General features: G+C 50.9%; 1 protein-coding gene and 1 long non-coding RNA gene across 3 annotated transcripts in view; one reads left to right on the forward strand and one right to left on the reverse strand.

The window, feature by feature from the left end:
* Positions 1-1143, forward strand: part of LOC125402755 (uncharacterized) — a 64991-nt gene extending 63848 nt beyond the window's left edge. Inside the window, exon 5 of one of the 2 annotated variants that reach the window (XR_007232729.3) lies at positions 142-1143. This is a non-coding gene — a long non-coding RNA (uncharacterized LOC125402755). The remainder of the gene's footprint in view (positions 1-141) is intronic. The other variant, XR_007232731.3, reaches the window with a different exon arrangement.
* Positions 1144-12845: 11702 nt separating this feature from the next.
* On the reverse strand, positions 12846-19804 carry Irf1 (interferon regulatory factor 1). The gene is made up of 10 exons (XM_048437668.3): positions 19574-19804; positions 18504-18595; positions 17051-17150; positions 16204-16380; positions 16064-16113; positions 15824-15959; positions 15539-15658; positions 15053-15102; positions 14063-14198; positions 12846-13825 (listed from the first exon to the last, which is right to left on the reverse strand). The coding sequence occupies exons 2-10, from the start codon at positions 18588-18590 to the stop codon at positions 13701-13703; spliced, it is 981 nt and encodes a 326-aa protein (XP_048293625.1). The 5' UTR covers positions 18591-18595; positions 19574-19804; the 3' UTR covers positions 12846-13700.
* Between the last annotated feature and the right edge of the window lie 4070 nt (positions 19805-23874).

Consider the following 23874-nt stretch of genomic DNA (forward strand, 5'->3'; position numbering starts at 1 on the left):
GACAGGAGTGTGTGGTTGGCCAGAACTAGGGACTGGGCCATAACCTCCAAAAGCCTGCTCCTACCGACCCAACCCCACCCCTGCCTAATAGTACCACCAGCCAGGAACAAATACCCAAAAAACACTGTCTTCTTGACCAAGGCTTGTCTGCACTTCAGGGGACTTGAAGAAACCGAGAAATTCATGTAAATGACCCAACCAGGGTGGCTGTCCCCAATCTGCTCCAGGCCTACAATCATCTCAGCCAAGTATCCTTAAGGAGTCTCCTTTCATAGACAAACACCTCATTCACTCTGCCGGACACCTGGTCTCAGGGAAGAAGTCAGCTGCCAGTAGCAGTGGCTGATGCTGGAGTTTACAGATACTTTAGTGAGGAATCCAAGGCCTTCCCAACTCAGCCCCACTGGCCTAACAGTCTCTAAGGTACCGACTTGGTTCACTCCGTCCTCACTTCCCTACTTGGAATAAGCCCTGTGTCACACTTAGCAAACTCAGTTGAGTGAGTGTGTAGGTAATGCATGCTGGCTGCAAAGCACAGTCATTAGAACCCAGCTTCCCAGGCTGCCCATGGGCCCCTTCTTCTCTGGGAGGCCTTGGCCATCTTAAGCTATCCCTCCCAGTTGGAGCCAGCCTCCTTGGTCATGCCCAGGGCTTTTTCCCCAAGTGCTGTTCTTTCACAGGATGCCCTGTGGAAGTGTTAGTGAGGTCCGTGTTCCTTTAGCGTCTCCAATCTCAGTGAGCACAGCTCTTTACGCTCTGACCTGGTTACACCAGTTATCCAGTCTGCAGAAGCGACTGGCGTGTCCAGATAGATCCTGAACATGCAGAATCAGAGGTGTGGGTGGGGAAATGTTGATTCCCATTCTCTCATTGGCTGCTAATATATTTGAATTGTCATGGTGCCGCTGATGGCTTGGCCTCCAGCCCTGCAGAACATCTCAAGGTTGTTCCTCACCTATTTCTTTTAAGAGATTTTGTTTTTATTTTTAACTTTGTGTATATGCCTGTAAGTGGATATGTGCAAATGAATGCAGTGCCTGCAGAGGCCAGAAGAGGGCACTGGACCTCCTGACACCCTCACAGACATACATGCAGGCAAAACACCAATGCACATAAAATAAAAATAAATCTTTTTTTAAATTACCTTTAATGTTCTTATGGCCTTTGTCTAGGTCCTGTTTTTCTGTAAAACCATGTTGTAACCCTCCCTGCAGATCCTGGAACCCCGAGGCAGCTGGCTAGTGGTGTAAATTTCTTCAACATTAGTTTATATTATTTACTTGGTTATTTTGTTATTTGAATAGATGATAGATCACTTCTATCATTTAATGAGCATGTATTATGTGCCAGGAACTGCTAGGTGTGAAGGAATGGACTTGCCCCTGCCTGCCAGAACACCCAGACACTCTGAGCTGACTTGCTAATTGCATGATAATCCCTGATTTTACTTACTGTCATTAACACATCCACTGCCAGACATCATTGGGTGTCCTCCGGGCATTCACCTTTGAACACACCCTTCATGCCTTTGGGTGCTGGAATGCAAGTGGTGGAAGGTGAAAAAAAACTGCTCTCTGGGGATCAAATCCCAGCTCTGCCTCAAGCTACTGTGTGACTGTGGTTGAGTTTTTTAACCTCTCTGAGCTCCACTAACCAGTGAAACCCAATTAACAATATACTCAGGGACATCTGAAAATATATAGGATCGCCCCATTGCACAATGAGGGTAGGGGTGGGGAGTGGGGGGCGCTGCTGTTCGCAGTTGAGTCTGTGAAGTCTCTGGTGTCCTGGGGTTGAAGGAGAGCACCTGAAGCTAACAGAGTCAGACTATTGTTACACACACGTTAAGGGGGAAGCCGAGGTCAATGCAGGCCAGCAGGCTGGACCAGCTTTGGCCATGCCAGGCTTTGTTCTTCGAGGAAGGGTAGGGCTGGGAGAAGTGCAGGTTGCAGTGTAGGCCAAGGCCAAGAGGCAGAGACTCCATAGACCACGTCTGGGAGGCGCAAGCCAAGGAGCAGACGTCAACAACATCCAGGTCTGGGGGAGGAGTTTGCCCTTTTTTTCTATTCCCTGGAAGCTGAGTTGGGAGCAGCTCGGCTGAAACCAAGGCAAATGCTGCAAAGAGCTGCAAATGATCCAGACGGCATCTCATCTAGCCTCCTATCTCCACAGCAACAGAGTGTCACGTCCAGGACCAATGCCAAGGCCAGGGTTAGGGCCCACACCAGGGCAGAACCCAGTTCACAGAACTCCGCAAGTCTAGTTATGACCTCCCAGAAGGAAATTCCTGTCCCGGCTGTGACCCCAAGGTTGGGAACAGGGTGACCAGGCGTTTGTTTTCATCACCCCAGGAAGAGTTAATGCAGCAAACACAAAGAACAAAATCACCTTTAGCCTCTCACCCAGAGGCAATTGCCACAAGTATTCTGCTGCATTTCCGCAGGCAGTGCCGGAGGCCATCAGATAGCCTTAGTGCAACTGACCACACAGTTTAAGTCCCATCTTTTCCCTGTAAAATACATGTTTTCTCAGATAGGGCTGTGTCTTCAATGTAGAAGAAATACAAGAAAACACTTTTCTTTTTTATTTGAAAATGTCATATAAATACATGCAAGATGACTATATTTCCATCCTTTTCACCCTCCTCTCCCCTCACCAGCCCCTTTCATGCCCTCTTCCTCCACCTGAACACATGACCTACATGCATTTAGGGCTGACCACTTAGGATTGGCGGCTTGCTCATCCCTTGAGGAAACTGGCTCTCCCTTCCACTCACTGCACATGGATCTCCGTCTCGGCATGGTGTCTTGTGACAATGACCGGTGTGGTCTTTGCAGGCCTTTCTTGTGCAGGCATCCATGTTGTGGGGAGGTCGTGAGTGCTCAAAAAAGATCTTTAAAAGCAAGAAGAAAAAAAGCTAGGCATAGTAGCCCACACTGGCAATCCCATCATTCAGGAGGCTGAGGCAGGAGGATTACTGTGAATCCCAAACCAGTTCCGAGACAGATAGTGAGACCCTGTTAGCAGGGTGGTAAATAAAACAAGCAAGCATAGCGCAGAGCTCCAGCCAGCAGGACATCCTGTGGGGACAAGGGTGGCTCTCGCATCCGCATCCTGTGTGAGCCTTAGCGGTGGTGGCTCAGCTCGGTCTGCCTCTAATGCTCTCACAGACCCAGACCAGCTACAGCCTCCTGCCTAAGGGTGAGAAATGCTGCTGATGGGTTTGCACTCGCCCTTCCTTCCCCTCAGGATGCACTGATCACCCACACACACCACCACACACCGGAAGGCAGGTGGACCTGGAGCAGCCCAGTCTGCGCGGATCTCTGCGTTGCTCGCCAAGAGACCCACAAGCTCTGAGCAGCTGATACGGGCGCTGCTCTCCACATTGTTCTAGTTGGCGTTCAGCTGTGATAAACACTGACCACAAACAACGTAGGGAGGAAAGGTTTTATTTGGCTTACAGGTTACAGCTGTCAGTCAAGGGAAGCCAGGTCAGGAACCGAAGCAGCGACCACAGAGGTGCACTGCTTACTGGCTTCCTTTCTGTGGCTTACTCAACGGGCTTGCTTATCCGACCCAGGGCCACCTGTCCACGGGTGACTCTGAGAATCAGGCCAATCTGATAGGGACAATGTCTCAATTAAGATTCCCTCTTCCAGTCAGGCACTGGTGGTGCACGCCTTTAATCCCAGCACTCGGGAGGCACGGACAGGTGGATCTCTGTGAGTTTGAGACCAGGCAGATCTACAGAGCTAGCTCCAGGACAGCCAGGGTTGTTACACAGAGAAACCTTGTCTTGTAAAACAAAACAAAACCCAGATTCTCTCTTCCTAGGTGTGTCAAGTTGACAACCCAGATTAGCCGTGAGTTCCACTTTAAGAATGAAGATGCTGAGGCTGCCAGCGGGCTAGTAGCCCAGTGAGGCTACATAACTAGCTAAGTGACTGTATGCAGATTGGTTGATATCTAATTCAGTGACTTCCTCTAAATGCTTTTTGGTTTTGTTTTTGTTTTTTGTTTTTTTTTGTTTTTTGAGACAGGGTTTTTCTGTGTAACAGTCCTGGCTGTCATTCATGGAACTCGTTTTGTAGACCAGGCTGACCTCAAACTCACTGAGATCCACCTGCCTCTGCCTCCAAAGTGCTGAGACTAAAGGTATGCGCCGCCACCAACACCTGGCTTCTAAGTGCTTTTCTTGAGCCAAGCTGTCCCTAGGGAGGACAGCTAAGCACTGAGACTGTTTATTTTCCAGTAGGTGTGGTCCCAGGCGCTACCTGTGGGTTCTGCCTGGCTGTCCTGAGGGCCTCAGCTTCCAGGTGCTCACCTAGAGCCAATGCACAGCCGGCATCCGGAGTCACTGGGGGCTCGGGTAGGGAGTCCAGGAGGCCACTGTTTCCTATAGGTGTGTTCTGCAGAGGCAGTGGTGATGTCCTTTGTCTGTCCCAGGCTTGGAGTCTCCCAGATGGGACAGGATCTGTCACTAAGTCTCTGCATACCTAGGGTAGCCTAGGCCCCAGTACAGAGAAGATGCACAGGACCTCCTCCCTGGGCAGCCTAGGGTACATTTGAGAGGTATCATGCATGTCCTGCGATACTGACTCCAGCCAAGGTCTGGGACCTGGTACATCTGCAACCTCCCTTCTAGAAGCTTCTGAAGAGTGTCAGTTTCCTATTGCTGCTGTAAGAAATGTCCATGCATTTGATGGCTTCGAATAGCACACAGCTATTATCTTATGATTCTGAGGGTCCGTTGTATAAAATAGGTCTTGCAGGGTTATGCTTGGGTTTCAGGAGGCTTGTATCTCCTTCTGAAGGCTCTAGCCAATGGGCTAGGGAACACAGCCGTAATCCCAGCACTCGAAAGATTGAGATAAGACTTTTAAGAGTTGGAAGCCAGTCTGGGCTTCATATGGAACAGTGAGTCCCCACCACACACACACACATACACACACACACACACACACACACACACACACAGAGTTATCTTTTTAATCCCCTTCATCTAATTTTTGGAGGCTTCCTGCATTCTGTAGTTCCATAGTGCCTTCCTTCATCTCCACAGCCAGCAATGGATGGTCCTGTCTTTCACTTAATGTCATGTCTCTGGGTCTATCTCTCGTGCCTCCCTCCCTCTTTCCCCTTAAGAACCCTTGTGGGCAGCTGAGTATAGTGGTATATGACTTTAATCCCTGTACTCGGGAATCAGATCTCTGTGTTGGAGGCCAGCCTGGTTCACAGAGTGAGTTCCAGGACAGCCAGGACAACATAGTAAGACCCTGTCTCAGTAAACAAACAGATAGATAAAAGTTAAAAACACAAAACAAAAACCCTTGTGGGAACTGAGAATTTAACTCAACGGCAGTTTAGCAAACTTAGAATGTTCAGGCCCCAAGTTCAATTCCTGGAAAGACATTTGTGATACGCCTGGACCTCTCCAAATAATCCAGGGTAGTCTCTCTTTTATTCATCCATTCATTTGTTCACGTATTGGTTTTCAGTACTGGGAATCAAACCCAGGATTTCCCTCACCTTGGTACACGTGTCCACACACGTGTGTACACAGCGTGCACATGCACACAATAAATAAATATGTGGAACTTAAAATCTTTAAAGTTTGAGCTAGTGCCTTGCTTTGTCGGCTCAGACTGCCTTGAAATCACCCAGTAGCCCGAGCGGATCTTGATCCCCAAGCAGGATGAAGAGAATGTGGAAGTTCACTGGGTAAAGTTACTCAACCCTAAGCCTGACCACCTGACTTTAGCCCCAGGCCCCACATGGTGGAAGGAGAGAACCAGCTTCTTCAAGTTGTCCTTTGATTTCTACATGCATGTGGTGGCACAGCCACCCTCCCAACAAAGAAATGTACTTTAAATGTTTTTTTTTTTTTTTTTAGTAAGACTCTCTTGAGCCTTAGTCTCTTGAGTAATTGAGTTTATAGGCCCATGCTACCAGACCCAGATGCCTCTTTATTTCAAATTCAGCTAAGCTGAGCTCAAGCCTTCATTGCCACAAAACATAGCTTAGTCGTGGGTTCCGTGCACTAGAATGTGGACATCTTGGCCGGGCGGTGGTGGCATACGTCTTTAATCCCAGCACTGGGGAGGCAGAGGCAGGCAGATCTCTGTGAGTTCTAGGTCAGCCTGGTCTACAGAGCAAGTTCCAGGTCAGGCTCCAGAGCTACAGAGAAATCCTTTCTTGAAAAACAAACAAACAAACAAACAGAATGTGGACATCTTTATCCCACCATGGACTGTTATTCTTCTTCTTCCTGCATTGTCAATCCTCGAGGTTTCCAAAGCATCTCATTTTCCAGCACAGGCCAGACCATAGGTGGGATATGCCTGTCACTGTCTAGAGCCCTCCTGCCTGCCACCTCCTCATTAGCTCAATCTTCTCCCACCCTGCTGCTTCCAGTCCTTGGAAGGGGGTGCTGGGCCATGGGGGAAGAGGTGGGGCACATGGAGAAGGGGAAGAGGAAGGCAGGGTCAGCACCCCAGTTGTGGGAGCCTAGAAAACTGGGCTTTTCCTATCAAATGCCTGCACTTAGATTTGGAGACCAGAGGCTTGCCTGAGGCTTGCAGAGTCTGAGGGCGACTGTGGCCTTACTGAGTAGTAGGCAGGTATTAGAGGCTCCATTGTGTATCCCTGACTTCCGTGATCATCAGAATTCCCCTGAGCCCTAACTCAGGGGACTGACAGCCTGTCTGCCTTCATTCCTTCCTCTCTGTCCTCTGAGCCTTAGGCTGAGAGCCAGTCACCTGCCCCTGAGCAGTAGAGCCTGTCCGTAAAGCACAAGCAAGAAAGTCTAGACCCTTATCCCTCAAATAGGGTAAGCAGCTGACCCTGGTTTTCCTGAGACCTTCTTTGGGTAATAGCAGAAGTCTCGAATCCTGGGTACACCCTTGGCGCCCCATCTCCTTTGCACCTCCCAGTCGCCTCTCAGTCACCTCTTCTCCCTTCTCTCCAGCCCTGTGGTCCATGGATGCTAGAAAGATTTAGGGATGGAGTGAGGTATCTTCCAGTTGTGTCTGCATGGCACCGTGTTCTCAGCTGTATGCTTGAGTGACAGAGTGTTTGCATCAGACCTTCTAAAAATGTGACACCCTGGTCACTTCTGGGTAGTGTTCTGCAGCTGTCTTTAATAAATGTCTTTATTTCCTCATACTTCTTCCTCTTTGTACAATTAGGCCATGTTCGTTTTGTGTATCGAAAATGGATATTTTTTCCACACAATATGTTCCATTCACTGTTTCCCTCTTTCCAGATCCTCCTCACTTCCCACTCCCCCAAATCCACACCCCTTCTTTCTCTCATTAGAAAATAGGTGTGGGTATGTGTGTGTTAATGTTTATTTATTCACTGCGCATGCCACAGCACATGTGTGGAGGTCAGACAGCAACCTGTGGGTGTCAGTTCTCTTTCCACAACGTGAATTCTGGGAACCAGATTTAGATAATTATACTTGGCAGCACCCCACCCTTACCCACTGGGCAATCCTACCAGGTGCTTGTGTATGTTTTTAATAAAATAAACGTTATGAATGACTCAGCTTTCCAACTTCAGCCTTGCTGGGAACACGACAGACTGTGTCATACACACAGTGGCCCTTGTCCCAGGGCCTTTAGCCTTGACGGCTGGTTGGTCAGGACTCTACTGCAAAGGCAGGTGAGCTCAGTAGAGCAGGTGCCACAGACAGATGTCCCAGGCCACCAGAACATAGGCACTTAAGTTTAAGCTGGGGCTGAGTACCGTAAGAATGTAGAGAGCCACTTATCCCTGGGGATCTTCCAGTCCAACAGGAGAACTTAGCTACCAATGGACCACGCAGACACACAGGAAAGAACTAGAACCTGGAAGGTGACACTGGGACTATGAGGGCCCACACTACAGCTTCTTAGAATGGACAGAGATGGAAAACGTTGTCCTCCCAAGTGACCTAAGGCTGACTCTGCAAGCTGGGAGCACAGGGTCTCCCGGGCTCAGCATCTGCGTCCGGCTGTTCGCTGCTTCGCAACAGAAGAGTCCTGATGAATGGCCAGGGAAAGCTGGACACTCCTTCTAGCCTTCCTTCCTGCCCTCCTCACACTGCACAGGACTGCCAGCCTCCAGCCTTTGCTCTGTCACGCAGACATGTAGCTCCCTTTTGCTTTCCAGCAAGCTAGCAAAAGCACTTGGAGGGAAGCCCTGGGTCCCCAGCTACGACAGTGACCCCAGCCTGACATTGTTCTGACATGGCTAACATGACAGAACTTCTTGCCTTGTTCATTGTGGCTCATTTGCTATTGCTTTCTTTGGTTTGAGACAGGGTCTCTCTATGTAACCCTGGCAGGCTAGCAGGCCTAGAACTCACTCTGTAGACCAGGCTGGCTTTGAATTCACAGAGATCGCCTGCCTCTGCCTTCCGAGTGCTGAGATTAAAGGCATGTGCCACCACGCCTGGCCATATTCAAGGGACTTTTAAAGAAAGGAGAGCAGAAAGAGACAGGGCCCAACAAGGAAAAAAGAAGTCACCAGAGCTGTGGGTCTGACCCGAGGTACAGAGCTCAGAGGGAGGCTGCAGGCTGCACAGGACCCAATAGTCGATTTGGTTTAAAACAGAACTGGTCACCTTGCTCAGATAGAGACGTGAGTGACAAGAGCACTTTGTTCCCTGGGGAGCTAAGCCCTGGCAGGCCAGAGTCCTCTGGAGCAAACATGTATGGCCAAGCTGCCTGCTGCTCAGGAGGTCAAGTTACAAGCCTTGCCTGTACCTCAGCCCCCTGGGGCCCTGGCCCGTGAAACAGCAGGTGGCCTTCCAGGCACAGTGTAGAGCATTGCTTCTCTTGAAGGCCATGCCAAACTTCCCTGGGGCCCCAGGGAAGCACCATCAATTGTCTAGGCCCTAGACTCTAGGGCATGGGGGGGGGGGGCGGGCAGTGACGGCTCCACAGCCCCAAATGCCTTCTTGGCATAGTGTCCTGGCACCCTCCTCCTGCCCAGCTATCCTCGGTTTTCTTCTTTCACGAGCCTTGACAGCATGGAGCCAGTCTGGGTTCTGGACATGGACAGATGTGGGATGGAAGCCAGCCTCCATAGCTGAGTCTTCCTGGGCAAACCCCCATGGGCCTGCTGAATATTGATTTCTGGTCTGTGGATAAGGGGACGGTGTCGAGGGGTGGGGGTGCAAGCATGCCAGTGTTCATGTTCATGTTCAGCAGTCTGTGTTGTCATACCCAGCTAGACACTGTGGTCCATCTGAGTCCTCACTGCTGAGATCTTCCCCCTGGTAGATGATTGGCAGATGGATGCCTGCCTCTCTAATTTCCACTTTGTCTTTGTGCTTTTGCCCTGGCGGTTCCAGCAACTCCCGCGGAAAGGAAACTGAGCATAGGCACACAGACCTCACCGCCTAGCCACCAGAAAGAAGCAGGGGGGTGGGGGCGCAGCGGCGAGTCTCTTGGGAGCTGCTTGGAGTTGAGGATACTTACAAGGCCAGTCAGTGAGGTCTCAGAGTTGGCCCCACAAGGGAGCTCTTAGAAAAGGCATGTGCCAGCTCATTCCTACCCAGGCCTCCTTCCTGCCTCGTGGACAGCTGGCAAGGGTCTGACCCACCTCACACATCCTCTACATGAAGGGAGAGTTGTGCCGGAGTTAAGAAATAGCATCTGGCCAGGCGGTAGTGGCGCATGCCTTTAATCCCAGCCCTCGGGAGGCAGAGGCAGACTGATCTCTGTGAGTTCGAGGCCAGCCTGGTCTACAAGAGCTAGTTCCAAGACAGGCTCCAAAGCTACAGAGAAACCCTGTCTCAAACAACCAAAAAAAGAAATAGCATCTGACAGCAGAAGCAAAAGCTTCTTGCTGGGTGTTCTAACAGGACTGTCTGGAAGAAACACACACACACACACACACTGCCCTCCCCTGTGCAAGAGTAGGTTTTTGGATCTGACACCATGGCCAGGACTCGGCCCCACCAACAAGAGTGCTTTGCTTCCAGAGAAAAGGACTCCACCTCTTATCAGGCTCTCCTCGGCTGGCTTTGAGAGGGATCCTTTGGGCCCTTTGGGCCAGGGTTGTCCCAACTTTGCAAACTGTGTACTGAGAGATGCTAGCAGCTGACACACTGCAGTCTCTGGCTTTCTTCCTACTTCAGAGAAGTGAGTGAACAAGCCACCTCAATTAAAGTGACACCTTTGGGACAAGGCAAGAAGACCCCTGTGACTCTCCAGAAATGCCCTCAAATATCTGTGAACTTGAGCCGTCATGACAAGGGGGCCAGGGCTCAGCCATACCATCTATAAACTAACTTAGACTCTAGACCTATTTCAACTCTGAACTGGCAAAAGTGGGGATTCTCCTGTGAACCCCACCTCTTTGACAGTTAACCCCACTAGAACGTAGTCCTTGGTAGTTATGATGTCACCACAACCTCAAAGAAATTCATCTCCCGGTGACCTCTGACCTCCCCGTTGCTCAGCCAGGAGCCTCCTTTAGTGATTAAACAGAAACTCTTAGGTGCGACCTTTAGAAGCACTGTAGAGTCCTTAGAATTATATTAGGTCTAAATCTGGCTCGATTTATACTCCTATTGCCCCATTCCAGGCACTAGCTGCCACCTTTAGTTGGGTAGTCATATTTTTACAGTGTTTGTCTTCCAGGTGAGGATGGAAATCCATGGCAGGGCAGCTCTTCATCTTAGAGGTCCTCGATGGAGAAGTAGAGTTTTGGACATTCCAAGGGTTGGGCCTATCTCTAGGAGGAGATTTGGACTCCAGCCTGGCTCTGGGGGTTGGGAGCTGATAGCATATAATGACTCTCTGATGACAAGCTTTGCTTCCTGGGGCTCGAGCGTGTCCCTCTGTCCCACTGCTGCTTGGGACTTTTGTCCCTACGGCCTGCTCTCCATCAGGGATCAAGGTGAAGGAGAGAACAGAAGAGTGAGAAGTGGGGCTTGCTGTCTGTGGTAGATTGAATTCCTCCCCTCCACTCCTCCACAGCCCACTCTAGCTGGCTTCACACCACTCCTGTCCACCATGACTTAAAAAGCCACCCACTAGGAAACTCCACAGATGCCACATGAGGCTAGCCACCTCAAATCTAGTTCTTGGTAAGGATTGGGCCCTGAAGTCATAAGGAGGCTGTTCATCTTCATCCTTGCCCCCAGTGAGGCTATCCTTGAAAAACCCAAGCCCCAAGCGGATCTTCAGATGGGCAGGGCCTGCAGCCAAGGACCCCACCCCCAGACAAGGACAGCCACCCAGGAAGAGCCCACCTGCCACTCACACAGCACGCTCCTGCTTCAGGGCAATCAGACTGAACTTTGCCCATTTTCCAGTTCTGTCCTCATTTTAACCTCGTCGCATCCAGTTCAGGACCCAGTGCAGGGCTCACCAGCCCCAGCCGGTTCGGGACTGAGAATATGGAAGCAGTGTCCGAAGTTTTCATAAAGCAATGCTGTTCCTGCTGTGAGCCCACTCCCCAGGCATGGCCAGTGGCACCTGCTTCAGGAGACCTGAGAGCTGTGTCCCGACCGTCCACCCTCAGACATCCCTGGGAGTTGGGCTGTCTTAAGAACTGTTGCATACATATGGCTCCTTAACTGTGCTTTCAGACACTTCTGTCTAGAGCACCTACGTATAGAGCTTGTGTTCCTTCACCCAGGCACAACTCTGGAAAGAAGGGAACAAAGACATCACTTCCGCTGCGGGGTGGGGTCATGGGGGTGGGTGGTGTGGGCTCAATTGGTATAGTGTTTGCAAGTATGAAGACCTGAGTTCAACCTCCAAGACCCTTATTAAGTCAGGGGTGGTGGTGTACATTGGTAATTCCAGTGATAGCAACATGGGAGGCAGAGGGAAGTGGATCCTTGGAAGCTCAGAAGCCAGTTAGGATAAGCTGCCCAATGAAGGCCCAGGCCGAACAAACACTGGAAAACTCCTGAGGAGTGGACGCCTAAGGAAGTTGCCCTCTGATCTTCGTATGTACATGTACATGCATGCAAACAAGGTTTTTCTAATGCTGTGGGGCTGGTGTTCAGCACTCAGAACCGTTAAAATAACCAGGTGGGCTCAGACAGGCCAGCAATCAGTCCCCTCCTGTCCCCAAGCTGTATCTGTTATTTAGTACAAATGGGTCCAAACTAGTCACATGGGGCTATTCAGATTTTCACTAAAAGTCAAGTTCCCGAATGTATCACTGGACACATTTCAGGACATGTGTGGACAGACACACTGCGTAGAGTTCCTTCCCAGTGAGACTCAGTACAGCAGGCCCTGAAGACGCTGCCTGCACTGTTGTCTGTTCCGGTCTTCGGAATGGCACCTGCTCCTTCAGTAGAACAGACAGGCTCTGGGTTCTTCTGAGTGAGTCACAGACCAATAGCTGACCCCCAAGCCTGATGACATCAGTTCGATCCCAGGACCCACAAAGTTAAAAAAAAAAACAAAAAACCCCAAACTCCTAAGTTGACCTCTGACCTTTTTTGCATACACACTAAGCAAATAAAGTATGATTAATCAAACTCAGCAGGCAGAGCAAGCAGATCTGCGTCTGAGGCTACCCTGGTCTGCGTAGTGAGTTCCAGGACAGCCAGGGTTACTTAGCAAGACCCTGTCTCAAAAAAATAAAATAAAATAAAAATTTAACTCCATTCCTGTGGCAGATGAGTATAAATGAGCGTGTCCCTGTGACATGGCATGACGTCCCCTCCTCCTGCCATCTTCTTCTTGACCATAACTGGAAAGATTCATGACAGACGCATGTCACCGCTCAGCCCAAGCTCAGGCAGCATGCCAAAGATTCCCACCAGAATGTTTCCATAAAAAGTAAAACAGATTATATGATTTCTAAGTAAAAAGTCACAGGCCTTGTAAACAATTAACATTTTATAAAAAGACAAATATACATATTTACACAGATCCATATGTGATCAAGCACAATTTTGTAGTTAGGTGGCGTTTCCAACAGTTAAAGTCACGCCAAGACGCTCACCACCCCTCCCTGGGCCTGCTGAGGACTGCCAAGGCCTGAGGAGACCGTGGGCACCAGGCAAGGCACTGTATAAATAAATGTGAAGGCCAAGAACTGGGGAGAAATGTTAGTGTACGCCTTTGATCAGAAATGTGACAAGGTCCACAGAGAAAGTGCCATGCTTTTTCCTGAGCCCCACAGCTGGGGCAGGTAGTGAGGCAGAGCCCCTCTGAGGCTACGGGAGCCCAGCCTCACAGGACCCCATTTTTTCCTTCACATTTCACTGGCTTTGGAACCATCCCAGGGCTCGGCTGGGAAGGGCAGCAATTCTTTGGGAATAGGACTCACTTAGTGCAATTGTCTCCCAGTGCAGAGCCAGCCCTGGGGTCAGGGCTGTGCTCTTTTCTGAGGTCACTGGCCTGTTCCCCTCAGGGCCAGTCCAGTGACAAGATCCTCTCCAGGCAACAAGGCTGGAGTTTAAAAAGACCAGAGGATGACTCCTGCCCGTGTCCTCCACCTCACAGCAATTTCAGAACCCTAACTCCATTTTCACAGGAGTCAGGGCCGGCTTCACCCACAAGAAGAACTCAGGCCCTGGCCTTCCAAGTCCTCAGAGTCCACTGACCCAAGGAGGGTGGGCTTTTCTCCGTATGGCAGTGGGGCCCACAGCATTCTCGCTTTTCTGTTTCACAGCCACCGTGATGCCAGGCCTTGCTCTCCTAGACGGGCAAGAACGGGTTCAGGGACACAAACTATGGTGCACAAGAAATGGCTTGAATGGGGGGCAGCCTGACAGCGGAGGGCAGCATGTTTATGTTGTCCATCCAGATGGAGTCCACATTTGTGAAGGAACGTGGTAGGCCCATCCCAATGTCTCCTAGAAGATGACAAAAAACAAAACAAAACAAAAGCTGTATAAGGAAAGGTATCAGGAACCTCACACAGTTGTGTAGAGCAAGCAGCAAGCACAGCTCATCCTCAGCATGGCAAGAGTGGCTTGCTGCTATACCTGCTGGCCCAGTTTTAAAAGGAGCTTTTATCTGGCTCTGCCCCCAAGCATTTCCCAGTCTCCATAAGCTTCTCCAGAACCCATAAAGACCTGGAGACCTCTTACCTCCAGGGCTGTCAATCTCTGGTTCCTCCTTGCAGCTGAAGTCTCCATAGACAGAAGAAGGCTGGGCTCCTGGTTCGTTGAGCAAGTATCCCTTGCCGTCTACGTTGGTCGGCTGCCATTCGGACTGCTCAAAGAGCTGGGGAGGAAACATGAAGCCATCAGCTGTCTGCCTGTGCAGACTCACCCCGTAACCCTTCCCACCATAAGCTAATCCGTCCCAAGCCGAATCACATCCTTGGACATGTGTCTATATTCTCCAATGGGTGACAATATGCAAAACTGCCAAGAGAAGGCCTGAGAGCGGGGGAACAAAGGGACAGGCGGGCGGACATAAAGCTACCTGGGTCCTGTTGGCCTACACTGTGTCTCTCTCTTCCCTTCTCCACCCTCTGGCATAGAATCTGCATGACTTCCCTCAACTGGGGAGGCCACAGCAACAGGCAGGGCAGCTTCAAAGGTTAGCATAACAAGCCTGGAAGGCTGAAGACAAGGAACTAGACCCACATCTCAATGATCTGTGCTCCGGGGCCAGAGTCGGGATTAAACTACCGTAAAAACTTTTATAGTCACACTGGAAACTGAAGCCGACAAAAGGAAACTGCCAAAGAACTTGCTAAGACAAAAAAAAAAAAAAAAATTCTAAAAAAAATTTTTTTTAAGCCATCTTAGTACAGATCCCAAAAGCTGATTATTGAAACCCGATGTGCATTTCCCAGTCTCGAAGGGCTGGGCATGCTGGGGCAGAGGACACAGTGCTGATGGGGTTTGACTCAGAGCTGTCTGGGACCCTGAGGCTTGCTTCAGGATGGCCTCCTAGAGAGTAGGCTCCTCACCCGCTGAGTCAGCAGTCCCCCCAACACACAGGGCAGGGGGTACTTGTGGGGCTATGCAGCTAAGCACCTGGACCGACAATTGCATCTGCCTGCACTGATCTGGAAGCTTCCCCTAGTTTGCTCTCCCTTTGCAGATGCGGTATAGAAAGGGATTTACCTTCATGATGTCCTCAGGTAACTTCCCTTCCTCGTCCTCATCTGTGGCAGCTGTGAGGAAGGGCAGCGGTGAGTGATCCATGTTTGCCCTGCAATTCCACCCCACCAGCTCCAGCCCCCCACCCTCCACATCCCCGAGCCTCCCAACTAGCATCTTGCCTGCCCTGAAGATTCCAGAAGGGACGGATGACTCACCCTCCCTAACTATGGAACAAGGCCACATCCCACCCCTTCACTTCCTTCCTCACCCTCAGACAACTGAGGGCAGAGAAGCCAGGAGCGCTAGCCACCTTTGACCAAGACGTGGCTTGATTCCCTCCCTCCTGGCCTGCAGCACACCAAAGCTCTGAACTGTCCTTTTGTGTCTCGGGGTCGTGTTTCATGCCATACAGGCAGGGTTAAGAAATGCCCAGCTCCAGTTCCACGAGCTCAACAGCATGTACGTTTCTGAGCATCTATTTCCCCTCAAGACCCCAGGAGTACAAACCTTCAGAGGTGGAAGGCATGGGCGACACCTGCAAGTTATACAGATCGCTGGTGCTGTCTGGCATAATGTCCTGCATGTGCCACTCGGGGAGACTGCTGCTGACGACACACGGCGACAGTGCTGGGGAAGGGTACAACACAAAGCACAGGTCAGGACAGCATGCTTTCCTAGTCTGCAGTGCATCGGCCACTCCATCCTGGAACCCACTCTTAATAGACTCCTCCCTGCTCCCATTATGCCTTAGACCAGGACCTATGAGCTCCCTTGCCAGATTGGCGCCCTCACCTGGAGTCAGGTCATGCTGCTCCAGGTCCAAGTCCTGACCCAGGTAGCCCTGAGTTGTGTAGCTGCTGTGGTCATCGGGCAGTGTGGAGCTGCTGAGTCCATCAGAGAAGGTGTCAGGGCTGGCATCTCCACAGAGCTGCAGAGAGAAGACAGCTTAGACCCATTGTGGCACTCCTCACTGCCCACCCTGCCTACGGTGGGGGACCAAAGGCTGGGCCGGCCGCACAGAGCCACACTCACCTTCCTCTTGGCCTTGCTCTTAGTGTCGCGGCTGGACTTGGATTTTCTCTCTGCGGGACAGACAGACTGTGAGCCCTGGCTGATCTTCCTTGTGTCCTTCTTCCCCCGCCCCCTCCTGAGGACCCAGTGCTCTTAGTTACCTTTCCTCTGGTTCTTGGTGAGGGGTGGCAGCATCCGGTACACTCGTACAGCCGAGCTGCCCTTGTTCCTGCTCTGGTCCTTTACTTCCTCGATGTCTGGCAGGGAGTTCATGGCACAACGGAAGTTTGCTTTCCACGTCTTGGGATCTGGTTCCTTTTCTCCTATTTTGTATCGGCCTACAGAACGAGATAATGAATGCATCTGTCAGCTGCTCCCTGGGCTGGGATGTACCCCAGACATCAGTACTGGTGAAACTAGCAAAAACCACTGGTGACAGGCCCTGGGAGTTCTCATACACCCCGGGTTGACTCAGACATCCAGCAGGCATGTGAAGGGCTCACTTGAGTGTCTCTATCCTAAAATGCACTCATTGCCTTAGGCCATGGCACTCCCTGCTTACACTGTCAGCAGCCAGACATGGCTAATACCAAGGCTTATATGATGCTTCCAAAGTGGAAATGAATGGGTAGAGTGGAGAACAAGGACAGTGACTATCAGGTCAGAATTGGACCAAGAACCTGAGTCCTAAGACCTGAAAGGAAGCTACCAGCCAGATGTGGCTTCAGTTAAGGACCTTAGAGTCCGTACCTTGAGAAAAGAAGCTGCAAGTCATCTTTGGTACCCTACTCACAATTGTATTCTAGCTACAGACTCCCTGAAGCATGCTTTCTAAGATTTTCGTTTTTGTAAATCCTCTGAGAACTTGCTAAAACAATGGATTCTGTCCTAGAGAAACACAGGTGCGCCTGATCCCCTGCTCCAATAATCCTACATGTTGTGTTGGGGCGCTCGGAGCCGCCCAGAGCCCCCACGGTCTCTCCTCTGCCCCGCCACCACCCTGCACACCTGTGTGAATGGCCCAGCTCCGGAACAGACAGGCATCCTTGTTGATGTCCCAGCCGTGCTTAGCAGCATGCTTCCATGGGATCTGGAAGGTCATCTCTTCCTGAAGAGTGGACACATTAAGACTGTGTCAGCTCGGAGACCACAGGTTTTGTGGCTGAGTATGCCCAGCCCCCAAGTATGGGAAAAGACTGACTTCCCCTTTTTACCCCGACATCTGGCCTGGATTAACCCATCCTTACTGCCTTAAACAGGGCATTCTGCATCTGTCAGGAGGGGTCTGGGTTCTGCTGAGCCTCAGCACCAGAAGCTCAGCAAAGACACCCCTGCCCTACACACCTGCTGCAGATGTGCTGAGAGCCATAAGGGGCACCCTCTCTCAGCCCTGGCCTGGCAGGTCTCTGATGCTTTTCTCTGGCTCAGAGCATGGGAACACAGGAACTTCCTGCATTAGTGTCTACTCAGGACACCTGGAACCACTTGCTCCTACACAGGGTCCTGGTCATACCCTTAAGGGAGCCCAAGCCAGACATGGATGCTGTGTAATGCTGGCTTATGTCCTCTTAAATAAGACCAACCTCAAAGGGAAAGAAAAAGGTTTCTGGGGGTATCGGGGAGGTTAGTTTTAATAAAAATGATTATGTATGAGGCCAACGGCCACAATGATAAATAAAGGTTTAGGAATTTTTCTTGTTTTATTTTTAAGTGTGTGTGTGTGCGCGCGCATGCAGCCAGGGTGCTTTTGTGGAGGTCAGAGGACAACCTGCAAGAGCTGCCTCTCCTCCTATCAGGAGGGACAAAGTCAGGCTGTCAGGCTGTCAGACTGTCAGGCTTGGCAGCAAGCGTCTTTACCTGCTGAGCCATCACCAACTACCTAGACTTTCAGTCAAGTTTGTTCAGTTCAGTCTTAGCTTTCACACTTTTTGCATGCTCTTGTAATCTACCTTAAAGTGCCTCAATTTCCTTATCTGCGACCCATCTCGCAAGATTAGTAAGGTTAAAATGCACAATATTAGTAACATATTTAGAAAGGTAACAAGACATAGCAATTACTATCTAGTATCGTTGCTAAGTCTATGTGGTCTATGCTACCATGTGTACCAGTTGTGGCTTCCTGGGCTATAGTAAGTGGGTCCCCTACTGGGCCAGTCATGTTCCTGCCCAACACCATCTGTCTATCAACTGGAGCCATGTAGGATGTCCCATGTACAGTAAGTTTCTCTCACTTGCTCTGCAGATGCTGGGAGTCTTGATGCTGAGAACTGAGCCTCTAGGAGGGTTGACTGGCCTTCTTCAGGAAGGAAGAAGCATGAGGCGCAAGTCAGACCTTGCACGTCCTGGCCTGCAGCGCCCACTGGGAAATAGATCTTCCTGCTCTCTTATTTCCACTAATGAAACTTTGGTCCCCAGGAGGACATGGGTTAAAACAGTGGCAGAAACACCCAGTAACACTCACTTTATTAATCCAGATCAGCCCTGGAATTTGGTTGGAATTAATCTGCATCTCTAGCCAGGGTCTCATTCGCATCCGAGTGATAGGCATGGTGGCTGGAGGGAGAAGACAGAAGGTCTGTGTTTGGAGTCTGTTAAACAATCTTGGGCACTGCCCTGCTCCACCCAAGGCCACTCAATTACCTTCCCCTGCCCTCACACCTAGGTCATTACCCTCCCCCTGCCATCATTCAGGTACCAGGTTCTACAGTCATAGAGAGAGAACCCTGCAATAGAACAAAAATGCTCCCCAACATCGTGGGCAAAACCAACTGCCCCTTCTGGCATTCTTTCCCAGACAGTCTCAAGAGGAGACAAGTCTGGATGGCCTCAGAATTTATGTACAAAAAGAGTCAAAATACACAAACATTTCAATGCCAGAACTTTTTTTCTCAAAATGCAATCTTTGAGGGAAGGAAGGGACTACTGTTGCTTGTTGTCACCCCCAGCTCTGCACCTTCCAAGCAAGTCACCCTCCATCCCGGACACTTCCCTCTAACACCCTCCAATCCACTCTATGTCCCCTGACAGCCGATGCCCACAACGCATAGGCTGGGGCGCAACCCCTTCCGGCCTGGTTTCCCCTGCTGCAAAGAGAAGTGGCGCAAGCAACACCTGTGGCACCTCCTCCCGAAACCCCTGTAGTTCACGACCGGGTCCAGCCGCTCAGGGCGACGAGCCAACCTCTGCCACCGAGTACCGCGGGCCCAAACCTGGGACACAGAGCGCCGAGCTACGACCGCCAAGAGTGCGCGTGGGCGGACGCTTGAGACCCTCGGTACTGCTCGTGGATGCGCGCGACGGACTCTCTGGGCCACCCGAGAGGCCCCGCAGCGGCTCCGCGCACGCAGACCGCCGAGCGCAGCCAGAGGGCGGTGCACGCCGCGGCCCGCCTCCCGCCCGCTCGCGAGCAGCGCCCGCCCGAGCCAGCGCGCCACCCCGGCCCAGGGTGTCCCTGGCCCCCACTTCCTGGTGTCCCGAGCGCCTTTTGTTCCACGCCGCCCGTCGGTACCCGCGCAGCCCCGACGGGCTCACCTTTGCAGCAGGAGCTATCCACAGAGGGTACCCGAGAGCGAGGCACGGGTTGCGGTGTAGGTATGCGATGCGCGCAGAGAGCGAGCGAAGAATCCCCGGGATGCTGAGGTCCGCGGGCCACGGCTGACTTTGGTTCGGCTCGGCCTGGTTTGGCTCGGCTCAGACCAGTCTAAGAGCACGTCCTACCTCGACGAAGGAGTAGCGCGCACTGGCGAGTCCGCGGCGCCGCGGAGAAAACCAAACACTTAGCGGGATTCCCCGGCCCGGATTCGGCCACGCCCCCGGCGGGGCGCTTACGCGCGCCCATTGGCCGGTGCCGCCTCATCATTTCGGGGAAATCAGGCTGTTGTAGAGCTAAGCAGCGAAGGGGAAGTACAAGGCGGCTGTGCTCCCCACCCCCTCGGGCCCGCGCCGCCGCCCCGGGGCTCCCGCGGGCCCGCCCCACGCTCCACTCCACCCTCGGCCCCCTCGCCTGTCTTGGAAAGCGAGTCTCTTGCCCTCGTTCTGCATGCTCTGGCTCCTGTGACCGTCTTCCCCCTCTCCTCCACCGGGGACCTCTAACTCCTAGATTTCCAGGACACCTGCTTCCCCCTCCAGAAGGGACCCCGGGAATGAATTGCCCTGAAAATCAGTCTGGTAGCGAAGTGTCAAGAAGGGAGGTATTCGGTCCCTATCCTGCCTTAGGTGACACCTCTCTTAATGTCGGTCGCTCGACTGCTCTGGGAAATTGAGGCAGAAGGCCTAGCCTGCTGCAGGTGTTCCATGGAGTTGCTTGTCAGGGACTCCCAGCCTGGGCTCTGCAGGCACAACTGTCGAAGGACGCGGGGAATCTTAATTTCCTTAACCACAAAATGGCAATAGCCCCTTTGCTAGTCTACAGTGATGGGAGAGTATTGTACCCTGATGGGGAGTGATGATATGTGTGCCCTACCTGGGCACAAGATGCTGGTGTGCTTTCCTGTACCCCACGAAGTTCTAACAGCGACCAAGGTGACCCTCCTCCCTAGTACCCTTGGGACTACCTGAGACCAAGGGAGTGGAGGGAATTTAGAAGTCGCCATGGTTCCTTCTAGGACTCTTGCCTCAGCTCTACAACCTCACCGTAGCCTTTTGGGAGAGAGTTCCTCCCTGCTAACTATTGAAGTCATTTCTGAGTCCCCAAAGTCTGGCTCTGGAGAAGTTCTGGGTGGCCAAGGCGTTGAAATCTAATGAAAGAAACGGGGACCCAGGTCCCAAGGGGTTGGTATAGGCAGTGTGGGCTAACTGGTGCTCACAGCAAACCTTGCCAGTTTGTTCTCCTAACGACTGGCTGGTGTGTACATGTTCCATCCAGAACTCTGGCCCCTCAGGCTTCTTCCTAGACTTCCTCACGGCTTCTGACTCACAAGTATATAAATCCTCACCGGTGTCATTCTCCTGTGTCACTTTCCTTGCCCTAGACACCCAGTTGGAGTGTCGCAAGCTGTAATACACACATCCATGAAGGACTGAACCTGTCAATCATTTCTCTGACTCGTGGAGAAAGAAAATCAAGGAACTAGGAGAATTAAGATGGCAGGAGGACCTTGCAGGAAGGTACTGAGACTCCAGAATGATTAGGGAGGTGAGATTTGGGATATTTGAAGAGGCAAATAAGAGTACGGATTGCTGCAGGAACAGAGACCTGAATAAGTGGCTCAGAGTTGTGACACCTGCTTTTCTGAGCAGCAGATGTGGTGCTTTGAGACAACCTGACACAGCCATTGAAAAATTCAAAATGAGATTAGGGAGAGGAACTTCGTAACTCTTGCAGCCCACAGAGACCCTATTGATTGAAAGCAACAGGAGACTATAAAAAAAAAATTAAAATACCTGTGTGGGTATGCATAATGAGAGTCAGCTCGTGTCCTGGAATGTCTTGTCTGCAGCATTAGTGATGGGTACCTGTTTTCTGTCCTAAGGATAAATAAAAATTTACCTAATGAATACCCTCTTGTAGGACATTTAGGTTATTTCCATTTTTCCCCCAATGAAGACAACACCCGTGAGCAAAATCTGCACACACGCTAACAATTTTCCACCTAGGAGACATCCCCCCCACTGCTTGGATTTACCAGCGAAACTGACATTTACATCTTTTAAATGTTCTGTGAGGTGTTTTTTTTTTTTTCCATTTTGACTTTGGGGATTCTTATTTATTTTTGCTTTGGTTTTTTGAAAGAGGGTTTCTTGTAGCCCGGGTAAGCCTTGAATGCCTCATCTTCCTACCTTTATATTCCAAGTGCTGGGGTTACAAGTCTCTCCCACCGTGTTTGCCTGGTGCTTGATTTTAAATTGTAAGACTCTGCCTCTGACTGGGGGTGCTGTGCTTTTTGTTTTTTTGCTAACCCTTGTTGAGTTCCATTTTGTTTTTTTGTTTTGTTTTGTTTTTCTGAGGCAGGGTTTCTCTGTGTAGCCATAGCTGTCCTGGAACTCATAGACCAGGCTGGTCTAAAACTCAGAGATTCGCCTGCCTCTGCCTCCCAAGTGCTGAGATTAAAGGCATTCACCACCACGCCCCCGCCCCCGCCCCCGCCAAGTTTCCAACTTTTTTATTGTTAACTGCCTTTTCCCTTTCTTCTTATTTTTGAAACAGCTCGCATTTTCCAAGCAGACCCTGAATTTTGGATCTTCCTGTTTTGACTTATCAAATGCTGGAATTGCAGTTCTTTGTATCACTTCATCTGGAATATTTGGTCCTGGGCCTGGAACCTAGGCTTTGTGCATGCTGGGCAAGCACTCTGTCCATCCACTGAGCCACGTCCTCAGCTAGGCTCAGATTCTCCCTCTTCCCACCCTACTTCCTGTCCCTTCCGTTGTTCTTAGAAGAGGGTAGAAAACAACAGAGCTGAGTCTGAAAGCTTGGAATCGTGTGCTTCTGCCACTCCACCAGGGCTGGAGGGATGGCTTAGTGAGAAGAGAACGTGCTGCTCTTGCAAAGGATCCGAGTTTGGATCCCAGCACCCACTTGGACCTCTCACGACCTCCTGTGACTCCAGTTCCTGGAGCGCTGACGCCCTCTTCTGGCCTCTGTGGGCCCTGCACTCACATGCACAATACCTATTACTCACACAAGAAGAAATCTTTTTTTTTTTTTTGGAAAGAAATGACTTATTCTTCTCTGGGCCCCCGTTAGCTGTAAACCACAGAAAATCTCTGTCCATCACTTCTAATTGTTGAGAAGATTGTTAACCACTGTTTTGGACTGAGTTCCAGCACTAGGCTCCAACAGATCAAATAAAATGGAGTCCCTCATGCTAAGCACCACATTATTCACTGAAATTTTAAAGGAGCACACAGATCCTGAACCAAACCAGGTGTTCCTAAAAGGCAGAGTTTTCAGTCCAAAGACGTGACAATGCACTCTGAACCACCCTAACATTAACCAATCAGGTTTTTTTTTCTGTTTTATTTCCTTGTTCTGACTTCACAGACACCATCCCGCTGCTGCCCAGCAGGAGCGCTCCTTCTAATACAAAGCCAGTGACACTTAGTCAAATTTCCTAGTTTTCCCCTGTGAAGTCAGGTAGACGATCACCCCTCCCCAAACCATTAAACACCATTAAACACTCCTTCCACTGTGTTCTCTGCCCCGAACACTTTCCGCCTCACTTCTTTCTTCGTTCTGTTGACCCTCCCCACACCAGAGCCCCCTACGTTCCCCAATATTTAGCAATACTTCCTCGCCACTAACTTCCATTTCTACCAGTCCTCCCCCCCACCCCCCCGACACCTTTTTTTTGGAAACAAAGTCTCATGTAATCTAGGTCATCCTTTTCAAAATATATGTTTAAACCGGGTGGTGATGGCACACACCTTTAATCCCAGCACTCAGGAGTGAGTTCAAGTCCAGTCTGGTCTACAGAGTGAGTTCTAGGACAGCCAGGGCTACACAGTGAAACCCTGCCTCAAAAAACCAAAACAAAATATACGTTTATTATAACATGCGTGTGTGCGTGTTCATGTATGATGGTGTCCATACCACAGAACACATGTGAGAGAACAACCCAGGGCATCAGTCCTCAACTTCCACCTTGTGGTTTTGTGTAGGCACCAGAGAACAAAGATAGGTCATCGGGCTTATGTAGCAGGTTCCTTTACCTGCTAAGTCATCTCCCTGCCCCCTAAGGCTGGCACTACGTTTCTGCTCCTCCTGCCTCTACCTCCCAAGTGCTGGAGTTGCGGAAGTGCTCCACCACACTTGGCTTCCATTTCTGCCCCTGAGAAACTCAGAACAAATGCCCAGTTTCTATGCAGCCAATCAGAACTCCTCCCCTCTCACC

The sequence above is a fragment of the Myodes glareolus genome, chromosome 9, assembly GCF_982192425.1.
Source record: "Myodes glareolus chromosome 9, mMyoGla1.1, whole genome shotgun sequence".
Taxonomy (NCBI): Eukaryota; Metazoa; Chordata; class Mammalia; order Rodentia; family Cricetidae; genus Myodes; species Myodes glareolus.

Coding starts and splice junctions, on each gene's coding strand:
- Irf1 (XM_048437668.3), bottom strand. CDS start 18,590: ATGCCTATCACTCGGATGCGAATGAGACCCTGGCTAGAGATGCAGATT. Junction 17,151..18,503: donor GGCTGATCTGGATTAATAAA/GTGAGTGTTACT, acceptor TCCACTCTTCAG/GAAGAGATGACCTTCCAGAT. Junction 13,826..14,062: donor AGAGATTGACAGCCCTGGAG/GTAAGAGGTCTC, acceptor GTCATCTTCTAG/GAGACATTGGGATGGGCCTA.